At 35.8% G+C, this 11,512-nt stretch overlaps 1 protein-coding gene across 1 annotated transcript; it reads right to left on the bottom strand.

Moving 5' to 3' along the window:
* Positions 1-449: 449 nt before the first annotated feature.
* LOC148871094 (uncharacterized) lies at positions 450-10,858 on the bottom strand. Its single transcript, XM_088970009.1, has 8 exons — positions 10,676-10,858; positions 10,506-10,571; positions 10,360-10,402; positions 9,454-9,508; positions 9,260-9,308; positions 7,381-7,448; positions 7,114-7,210; positions 450-833 (listed from the first exon to the last, which is right to left on the bottom strand). The coding sequence occupies exons 1-8, from the start codon at positions 10,856-10,858 to the stop codon at positions 717-719; spliced, it is 678 nt and encodes a 225-aa protein (XP_088826135.1). The 3' UTR covers positions 450-716.
* Between the last annotated feature and the right edge of the window lie 654 nt (positions 10,859-11,512).

The following is an 11,512-nucleotide window of genomic DNA, read 5'->3' as shown; positions in this document are numbered from 1 at the left end:
GGTTACGTTGCCATACTTGAACCTTGACCAATAATCCTCAAGTCAAACTAATCAAGCGTCCAAGCCTAAGCACAATTTAAGCAAGTTTGTAAATTTCAGCTCATTGGCAAGCTTGTGCTTCCACGGGCCGAATTGCGAATTGCTCCTTCCAAGAATGGGATCTAATCTTGCAGCAAGGTTCAAAATATTAATACGCACGATATGCCGTAGGGGCATATTGGGTTATATTAGTACATTTTTTTTTTACTTTTTTTGTCAAAACCAATTCAGGGGGCCAATTTAAAACTCCTCCACCCCCTAAGGGTGTGTCGGGAAATTCTCGAAATGATATGTATCGGCCGATACGGATTGATACGTGTCAATACTTTGGACCTTGTTTTGCAGTATAAGATCCATATTGATTCATTTATCCTATTAGGATAGCAAACGGGGACTTATAATGTAAATCATTTTCATGCAAAGCTTTGAGAATTACGTTCAATATCAGATTTTTCTCAGATCAAGATTTCTGATTACAATGTGTCAATCTCATTCCTCAAACTTCAAATCATGCTGCATCAAACATCATAGTTTTCTCATACGGAGAAAATTTAGAGCCCCGATCAATGAGGTCATGCATTTTCACCAAGGATCATAGTGTATCAAGCCAATGGTGCTCATAGCCTTGCAGTTATTGGTTGAAGAGAATGAAGAGGGTATGAGTTGCTAGTGTTCCATTAGTCTCCTTTGACATGTTTCTGTCTCCTGTCAAACACAAGTATGAAGCCCAAAGATGCAACCATTCCAATAATATACCCAGCAATTGCTCCATAGCTGACAGAAATTGGCCATTCCTACAAAGGATAATAGCATCATTTTTTGAGTTTGAAAAGAGAGAACACCAAACACTAGAGTTTTACAGGATTGGAGAGGTGTGGATAAGTCAATTTGGTAAACCAGCTATAATGTAGATGTCATTTAAGACTAGAAAAAAAAATGAAGAGTCAACATAAAAACCATGCTACTTTTATTGAGTCTTGCACATTTATTGCAATGATAATTTTGCTGCCAGTATGAAGAATCCATCTCAGTGATTAACTTCATGCTAGGAATACCCTAAAATATGCAAATTGGGGTGCCACTAAGATGAAATTGATAAATGTATATTGAGGAAGAAAAGACAAATAAGAGAAACAAGGACTCAACTTTGTTGTTTCTGAAATCTGATGCATTTTTCACAACAAGTAGATGCTCTATTTATAGAGCTAAAACCAAACAGATAAATGCTCGAAACTAGGAAGTGCAACCACTAACTCCTAATAAAGTGCTCACAAACAAAAAACATGCAACATACTCCTAAAACCATGTATTCTCCTATAGACCAGGTAAAAAACAGAACAAATAAAACCACCAAAAAAATAAACTCCTATTGACTCGAACAACTAAGAAATTTAGTAAATATTCCCAACAATTATCCCTCCCTTAAACTGAAAGTTTTCAAACATTCAGTTTAAAAATATTAGCAGCGAAGTAGCGAACTTTCTTCAAGCTGGACCTTCCAAAGTGGAGACACCAAGCAATTTTCTAAACTTCACAAACGACGCCAATTTGAGAGGCTTGGTCATTATATCAGCAATCTGGTCTTCACTCTTGCAGTAGACGAGATCAATGACTCCTTCATTTGACAGGTTCCTGAAAAAGTGAAACTTCACATCTATATGCTTACTCCTTCCATGTAGAACAGGATTTTTGGAGAGTTTAATGGAAGAACTGTTGTCACAAAAAAATGTTATAAGCCCTTGTCGTTTAAAGTTTAGCTCTCCAAGAATTTTCTTCAACCAAAAGCTTGACAGGCGTAGCCTGTTGCAGCTACAAACTCTGCTTCAGTTGTTGACAAAGTGACAATTGATTGTTTTTTTGAAGACCACGAAACGACTCCAGAATCAAGCATGAAAATATATCTTGAAGTGCTTTTCCGATCATCTAAATCCCCGGCATAATCACTGTCAGTGATACCAAACAAATCTGATTTTTCTCCTTTCTTATAGAATAGAACAACCCATAACTAACAGTCCCTCGCAAGTATTGAAAGATTCATTTTGCAGCTAAGAGATGAATCTCTTTTGGACACTATGAACCTGCTTATGAGACTTACAGCATGCATTATGTCAGGTCTTGTAGTTGTTAAATACATCAAACTCCCTACAATTTGCTTGTAAAGAGTGCTATCAATCTTCCTTCCTTCAGGATTTTGAACAAGCTTCAGATCCACTTTAGTTGCCGTACTAACAGAATTGCAATTTTTCATTTGAAACCTATCCAAAATTTATTGCACAATACTTCCTTTGTGAAATAAAAATTCCAGTTGCAGATTGCACCACTTCAATACCCAAAAAATAATGCATCTTTCCAAGATCAAACATATCAAACTCAATCATCATGAACTTCTTAAAACTTTCAAACATGGCACTATCATTTCCAGTGAAAATAAGATCATCAACATATAAGCAAACAATAAGCAATTTTCCTCCATCTTCAATCTTTATAAAAAGTGTATGCTCATATGGACATTTCTTAAATCCTTCTTTAGAAAAATAAGCATCTTTACGACTATACCAAGCGCGTGGTACTTGTTTTAGCCCGTATAATGCCTTTTTGAGTTTATAAACCTTATTGTCACTTTCAAGCTTCACATAACCAGGAGGTTGATCAATAAACACTTGTTCCTACATGCAAAAATGCTGATTTCATGTCCAATTGGAAGATAGGCCATGAATGTTGAGCTACCAATGCAACCACCAATCTGATCATATCATGTCTTGCAACAGGAGCAAAGACTTCTTATGAGCATAGCCAACACACCCAAAATTTCTGAAATGATCTACTGCCAGTCTCCGTCCGTTCCATGCTTCCTCTGGTGTCATATTTTGAACAGCGAGTGTGGGACATTTATTCAAAATATGAATGCTCCAGTTGATTGCTTCGGGCCAGAAAGTTTTTGGAATGTCACTCCTCTTCAAAAGACTTCGCATCATATTCAAAATAGTGCGATTTTTCCACTCACAAACTCCATTTTGTTGAGGCATGTAAGCTGCCGTAAGTTGCCTCTCGATTCCATGGGTCTTACAAAAATTTGCGAATTCAGGTGAGTTGTATTCTCCACTCAGTGCGAAGAACCTTTATTGGGTTGCCAACTTCTTTCTCAACAAGCACTTTATAATTTTTAAAGGCTACAAAAGCTTCAGATTTTTCCTGCAAAAAATATACCCATATTTTTTGACTATAATCATCAATGAAGGTAATTATGTACCTTTTACCTCCATTGGAAGATAGATTAATTGGCCCGCAAAGATCAGAATGAACCAGCTCCAATGCCTTTTTCACTCCATGATTTTCCTTTCGGAAATTGATTACAGCGTTATTTGCTAACAACACATTCTTCACAAACTTCAGATGGAAATGTAATTTGATGAAGACCAATCACCATATTTTTTGTTGTAGAGTCTTCAGTCCACCAAAGTTTAGGTGGCCATAGCGAAAATGCCATAGCCATGCTGCATCCTTCAATTTGGCTGAGAAGCATGAATGAGTGATGTTATGGAGATGAAGCGGAAACATACGATTCGCTGTCATGTTAACTTGAGCAATTAAACCTAACTTTGCATCTTGAATTCGACAAACTCCATCTTTGATAGAAACCTCGATCCCTTTTCTTGTAGCTGACCCACACTAAGCAGACTGGTCTTCAAGTTTGGAACGAAGAGCACATTAGAGATTGTTTGAATAGAATCCCCCTTGGTTCGGATTGTCACCCTTCCTTTTCCCATAACTGAGACTCTAGAATTGTCACCAAACTTCACATTATCGCGAAATGACTCATCCAAATAAGAGAATGTAGACTTGTCTCCAAACATATGATTGTTGTAGCCCGTGTCTAAGTACCACAAATTCTTGTTGGTTTCCTCCTTTGCATGACAAACCATTAACAAGGATACTTCTTATTCCTTCTCTGCAAGATTAGACATCTCTCCATGTCCATATTGGCTATTCAGATTAGTTCGACATTTAGACTTGTAGTGGTCGTACCTATGACATTTGTAGCACTCGACATTGGACTTGTCTGCTGACATTGTTCTATATGTAGTCGAGTGGTGGTCTCCTCGTCCTCTTCCTCTTCCTTGAACTTGATTGTTTTGATGTTGATGTTGTTGTTGGTTTCCACGATCATTGCTTTCTCTATCTCTGCATTTACCTCGTCCTCTATCTCTTCTTGGTGCTGGATGATTTTCTGTGGAGGCCTTCAAAGCTTGCTCCTCTTTCTCCTGCTAGTTGATTTTATGCTCATGAACCAACAAAGAACTTTGTAATTCGTTGATCGAAAGTTCATCAATATCATGAGATTCTTCTATGGAACAAATAACAAAATTAAACTTTGGTGTCATGGATCGAAGAATCTCCTCTACTATGGTGACGTCCTCCGTCTTGTCGCCGTGGATCCGCATCTTATTGATGATTGCCATCGTCCATGAAAACTAATCTGTGATCGACTCTCCCGATTTCATTCGTAGCGTTTCGAACTCCGAACGAAGTGCTTGAAGCTGTTGCCTCTTTGCCCTTGCGGAACCTTGATACTTCTTCTTCATGGAATCCCAAATGTGCTTGGACGTGTCCTTGCAAAGAATGGTTTCCAAGATTGAATGATCAATCGCTTGGAAAAGATAATTTTTTGCTTTGAGATCCTTCAAACGTTGTCCTTCTAGTTCTATTTTTTGTGCATCTGTCACTGTTGTGCCTGCTATTGGTTCTGCTATTCCATTGGAGACAACCTGCCAATATTCTTTGGATCTCAAGTTCTCCATCAACGTACTCCAATGGTCATAGTGACCATCAAAGTGCGGGATGGAAAGTTGAACGAAGTTGTCAGTAGCCACACGGGATGTTGTTGTGACACTTCCACACTTTTCTCTTTGCAATACAAAAGATAAGGAAGAAAGCTACTGCTATACTCTCCTTTTTTTCGTGACTCCTTTCTTAACCAAGCTCTGATACCACTAATAAATGTATATTGAGGAAGAAAAGACAAATAAGAGAAACAAGGACTGAACTTTGTTGTTTCTGAAATCTGATGCATTTTTCACAATAAGAAGTTGCTCTATTTATATAGCTAAAACCAAATGGATAAATGCTTGAAACTAGGAAGTGCAACCACCAACTCCTAATAAAGTGCTTACAAACAAAAAACATGCAACATACTCCTAAAATCAGGTATTCTCCTATAGACCAGGTAAAAAACAAAACAAACTAAAACCACCAAAAAACAAATTCCTATTGACTCGGACAACTAAGAAATTTAGTAAATATTTCCAACAGAAATCAACTAGTGCAAGTTTAATTCAATTAGGACAAGTTTCATAAAACAACATTGAATTTCGGCAAACTAGGGATGTCTTGTATTATAGATAGGATAAACATTAAGTTCTCAATTTGTCCAGAAGCCAGCACCATTGTATTGGTGATAAACAACATTATTGAACTTCGGTAAACTGGGGGTGACTTGATTCTTTTGTTTGTAATTGGTATATGATATCTAGAGTATCAACACTATTTCATGATTTTCATCTGGAAACGATACTTCATTGGTCCTCTTAATTGAATTCCAGAGTTTCAATGGTTGTTAAGTTGCCAAACTGAGACAGGACATCTCCATAGCCCTTATGCATAGGGAATGCTGTTATGTATTCACACCCCATTCAAATTTGTTCCCTAAACAATCCAGTCTCTTGTATGCAACATTTAACAGGGTAATCACTTCCAAGCAAATCTTAGTATGTTAGTCAGCTATTATAATAAGAATCTCTATTTTACCCATGTTGGGCATGATATGCATCCTACATGACACCAGAAATAGTAACGACACTTCTAGAATATATTTTACCACATGGATACCTCTAAAATATATATGGTATATTTTAACAAATATAATATAACAAACTTGTACATGTTAATTGTTAAATTGATCAAAAAAACCGTATATGTTAGAAGCTTTATTAAATTTATAAGGGTTCGACCATGACAATGGCAAGACATGATATTGGAAAAACTTACTGCCAACCAATTGGTATCATATAAGCGGTGACAATCCGATGGTATTCATCAAAATTCATGGGGATGTTTTAATGGTCAAAGCTCTTCCAGTATCATGACTTTCTAGTATCATAGATTTTCCCAATTTAAAAATATGACATTATCATATTATATGGGACACTTGTATCCATGGTTTTCGAACCGCCATTGACATGGACGGTCGGACCATTCAATCCGGGAACCATACAGGCAACTGGTTCCGTTTTACCCCAAACCCGATCCCTGGCAAAAAACTGTTGATTCAGTCAACAACCTGTTGACCCAGGCGATCAAACCGTCAACCTGTTCAACATTTTTTGGTCATTTTTTATTTTAATTTTTTTTGTCAGAATGGTCCGTCCATTCGAACCGAACATTTGAACCGTTGACCCAGAAACCAGTGGCCAGAACGGTTCCGGTTCTAGGTCATTTTTTAAAACATTGCTTGTATCTGTATCCATGTCATAGAGTCAAGAAATGGAGAGTTATTTTGCCTTATACATGTTCATATTTGTACTTGTTTCTGAAATACCAGATGGACAAAGTGGTTATAAGGGACACCTCACAACTGGACAAACAAAAATCAACATTCTTTTGAAGGTAAAATAAAATTTTATTAAAAGAAAAAAAGAGTACAAACGGTGATAAGAAATCAATCAATACAGCACTAAACAAAAAAAGAACAATAGAACTCACAACACCACCACCCCCAACATGACTAAACTCCTAAAACAAAGAAACATGTGTCCCAAACTATGTATAAATTTCTCTAATCTTGATATTAAAGATGATTAGACTCAGATAAGATTTTATCCAATAATGTAGAACAAAATTTTAGACAAAAATTTAGTACCACCTTAAAAAATCAGGTAAAAGTAGCAATTACACATATAACTGGACTCAAGGACATGCATATTATTGGTGATGTTAACAAAGAAAAAGTAGGAATTCAAACAAAATAACGAATAAATGTCATAAATTTTAATTGAATTAGGAGCAAGAAAATCTTACCTGCCATGGCCTTTCCCAATCAAGAGGTATAGGCCAAGCTCCAATAACGGTCCCATGAGCTGGTAGACAAATCATGTAATCAACAATGCCAGCTGGCCTAAGAAATTTTATATGTAATCCATCACAAATAGCACATAGTAGACAATAATTGAGAATTATGATTGCATATCATCCTTCCATGAATTTGCTTTGTAGTGATGAAACTAGATTACTTGACATTTATGGTTTTGCACAGGGAAGTAAAACTTAATAAACCAAAATACTTACTTGGCATATGCAAACAGACGCTGCCAATTGTTCCATGATGAACCAAAAACAGAAGCTGCAGGTGCAAACTGCAAAAATACAGAGATAGGTTGGTTATCTACTTCAGTAACCTATGTAATAAAGATATAGCATGTTGGAGAAGAAAAACAGGGAACTAAATGTGGAGGTATTTCTATTACATATTTATGTATAATTTGGAAAATTGTAGGGTGAACTTAAGTTCATAAGTGCATTCATAACTGTGATAGTAATCAAGGCAATTTCTAGGTGACAAGGGAGGAAGTTTGGCTGTTTGGAAAAAATAGCCTGGACTGTTTTGAAGTTTCATGTGCATGACACATTAGCATGGGTGTGGGTTAAAACAGTAATTGCAATCAATAATATTTTAATTAAAAAGGCAATAAAGAACTAAATGGGGTAATGTGTCATGTGTAGGAAGCTTCAAAACAGCTCAGGCTGTTTTTTTCCATGGAGGGCCGCCTCACCCAAGCACTAAGTTGTTTTGGTACAGGGATACTGTATAGTATTTTTTATATTTTTTTATTCTATGATATTATACTATTACAATAGGCATTATTACATTAAATTATTCGTTTTGTAAGTCTATAATATTTTCATGATTCTTATACTATTTCCTTTTATTATTTTCTTATTTGTTTAGGTTTGATCAACATACAAATCAATGGGTGCTGTCTTGAATCCTTGAAGACTTCAAAACCTAAACCAATAAGCAAAGAACTTGAAGATTTCATACAATCAACACATAATAGCAGCAAAGGTATGTTTTCTTTTCTTTATTGTTCTTCTCACGAATATGTTGATGTTCTATGTTTTGATATGGGGCTATACTTATTTCACAAGAATTATTGGCAATTATTAACGAAAGATGACTGCCAGTTGCCGTGAAACCTAGGGACTATGACTATGCTGGGATTTATATTTTTGTTAAAAAGATGAAAAAAAGACATTACTAGGCAGAAGCCTAAGCCCCTAAGCTATAAGGCCCCCCTATTCCCTAGCTTTGCCTTGGCACCTTGAAAACTATGATAACTGTAATCACACATCCACTGAAACACACAAACACAAACACAAATTTTTATAACTCTCAGTTATAGCAAGAAGAATAGAAAACCATAAAAAGGATATGAACTTGAGACTTGAGAAGTTTTACTTCATAAGCATTTGTCTGCCCTAAGATCATTTATCCCTAATTGCTGATCTATGGGTTTTGAGCTCTTGGCCTCTCCTTTTTCGTGTAGGCTGGCTGGGAATTGCAACCTTGTTAGGATTTTATATATAAAGGCTTTTGGACGGGATTCTTTTTAACCCTTCTGTGGAGGATATACTTTAAAGAGTTCTTAATTTTTGTTTGAAATCATTGGTTCCTCCTTGTATGCAGATTCTATATATATGGTGAATATGTTGGTCCTAGCTATTGGGGCCATGGAAGGGGAAGACTCAATATGGACCAAATCTTTGGCATTTTTTGCAAAAAGTTGCAGCTCTCAGACTCAAACTACATTCTCAAACTAGTCAGCCCAAGATTTTACCATATGGTGAATTGTTATCCATCAAGGAATAAAAACTCTAGAAGGGGCAACTTCTTTCCTCTAGTCATTGTATGTAAAGCCAGTACCTGGGGCTTTTGCGGATCTTTTTTTTTTTTTTTGTACATGCAAGGGAATTGTCCTTCACTCCAGAAATTATCCAAGATCATTTATTTTACATGTAAGATTGTTCTTCACTACAGAAAATATCCAAGATCAAACCATAAGATTGAATGCAAGTTCAATGGCTCTCTTTTACTCCCTTGGATCACTAAATACAATAAGGTATTCAATTAAAATCATAAAGAGGAAGACAAGGGTTTGGTGCTTACAGTGAACAAGGACATGAGCAGGGACCAGTTAACGGTTCTCTTTATATACCTGTCTCCATAAAAAAAAAATGAAGTACAAAAAAAGGTTAGCAAAGTTGAATACAAGAGCATCTTGTAAGAGATTATCCATAAATATCTCCCAGTGGCTATATTATTTCTAGCAATTTTGTATGGGTGCATATAACATCACTTACAAAATTCCAATAGGTGCCCCCAAAACAATAGCTCCAAATGCATTTAAAAATGCCCCTACAAGAACAGAAGCTATACAAGTTGTGCTACAGAAAATATAAAGCATTAAGAAATAGCATGCATTTCACAAATTAAAAGTGCATAAAACATGTGAAAGTTTAAAAATATTACTAGAAAGAGGAAGTGCATCAATAAAGGGAAAAAATGAATCAACAAAAAGAATAAGAAACCTTCAATTGATTTTACAGTGGCATTTATAGCAAAAGCAGATCTTGGGGCCATATAGCAATATTGAGTGTCAAACTGTGTTTGATCACATCAAAGTCCTTTATGGTTATGGATGGAGTGTTTTTGGCTAATGGACAAATGGCAGTAAGCATAAAATGCTGGGACTGCTGAACTATCTATCCCCAAGAACAGCTATCTGCTTTTGCAAATACTTACTTTAAAAGTTAATTGTAATCAAACTCCCAAATAACTGACTTGTAAACCAGATCATTGATAATCATTTTAAATATAATTGCCCTGAAATATTTGAACAAATTTTCTGAAAAACCAAATTGCCTCTCTTACTTAAGACCAAAATACCCGGTTTTAGGGGGAGAAAATGGAAGTTCCAATCCAAAATCAACTGCTTAATGCGATGTTCTTAACCCATAAGCAACAAGTGTAGGTTAATCTGGGTCAAACACTACCGAAGTATAATGCACATCATCCTTTTGTCTGATCACGTAGTAATTCTGTCGAATGGTTAAGGAGCAGAGTTGTCTACCATTTTGTGTAAGTTCAAAACTAGTTTCCAAAATGTAGAACACAAGAACCAGTTCAAGCATTAAATATATTACTAATCAAATTTCACAAAGAAACACTCAAAGGTTAAACTATTAGAACTTAGACTGCATACCCACCAGCTGGAATTCCCAGTAAGCCATGTCCAACCGCCTTCAAGAACTGTTAACAACTATCAAAACCCTAATAAATTATCAAATATTGGAGATATAGAACAGATCAAGGACACAAATTAAAACTAAGAAAAAGGAGATTAGAAAGTTACTGAGCATTGTTCGGGATCCCATCGTGACATACTATAAACTCCGATTACTATTGGTGTCTCGATAACCTACCAAAAGATTCATATCAACATAAGAAAAACAACGAATTAGATTTTTTTTTTCAGATGCAAAGCATAGCGGGTCTCCATTAAAGGTCGTATGCTTAATGCACCCAGATGAGAAATAGGGTCTGATCAGGGTTAGAGATGAGATCAAGAGAATAGACGTTGTGGACAACCCAGAATGCTACTGCTAATCCTAACCCACAGATCAAATGCAACCGAAATGCTTCCCAAATTGACACTGATACTGAGCCCATTCGGGTACTGGAAGCTTCAGCAGTTGTCTTCTCCATCCTTTCTATTGAACTACCAAGAGTACCGGAGAGTTATCACTTATTAGCGTGTTGTGATAAAATACAAAAAATGTCTTAAATGGGTCGGGTCAGGTTGGGAATTTATTTACTTTTCAATGGACTCAAACCCAAAACCGCACCCGATCCCAATGTAGTTGAAATTCTTCGTTGCAGCCCTAAATGTCCAATATTTTTCATCTAGTAATACATTATCATAATGGTTTTGACATTTTTTTTTCTGTTTTTTGAGTTTTTAGATATTCTTTAAATAGCTGTATATCTCACGCACGAATTAGGGACCATTTGATCACGCTGAAGCGATTGAACTGAATGACTTAGTATTTTTGTTGGATAAAAATGAAATAACTAAACAATAAAATATTCCAAGGGTACCAAAATTAACCCAACTTCACTCTCAGCAATTAAAGAATTCACTAAAGGCTCCTTAATGACTTATTCACTAAATGATAAAACAATAAGTAATTTTTAATTCAGCCACTTCAGCTCTTATCAAACCGCAGTTTATATTGAATAACAACTAAAGTTATTGAATTGAATGACTTCTTGTTTTTAGGTCATGTTTGGGAGTGTTTATGTGAAAAATAAGTGTTTAAAAATAAGTGCTTATTCGAATAAGTACTTATTTGTATTTGG

This window comes from Nelumbo lutea, chromosome 2, assembly GCF_056320005.1.
Source record: "Nelumbo lutea isolate HS-2025 chromosome 2, American lotus-T2T, whole genome shotgun sequence".
NCBI classification, from domain to species: Eukaryota; Viridiplantae; Streptophyta; class Magnoliopsida; order Proteales; family Nelumbonaceae; genus Nelumbo; species Nelumbo lutea.
The sequence above is the reverse complement of the archived record's forward strand: the minus strand, read 5'-3'. Positions and strand labels throughout refer to the sequence as shown.

Bases quoted from the DNA above. Each gene is read 5' to 3' on its own strand.
- LOC148871094 (XM_088970009.1), bottom strand. From the start codon at position 10,858: ATGGAGAAGACAACTGCTGAAGCTTCCAGTACCCGAATGGGCTCAGTA. The intron at 10,572-10,675 runs GTGCATTAAGCA...ATCTTTTGGTAG, and splicing joins AGACCCTATTTCTCATCTGG to GTTATCGAGACACCAATAGT. The intron at 9,309-9,453 runs GTAAGTGATGTT...TTATGGAGACAG, and splicing joins GGGGCACCTATTGGAATTTT to GTATATAAAGAGAACCGTTA.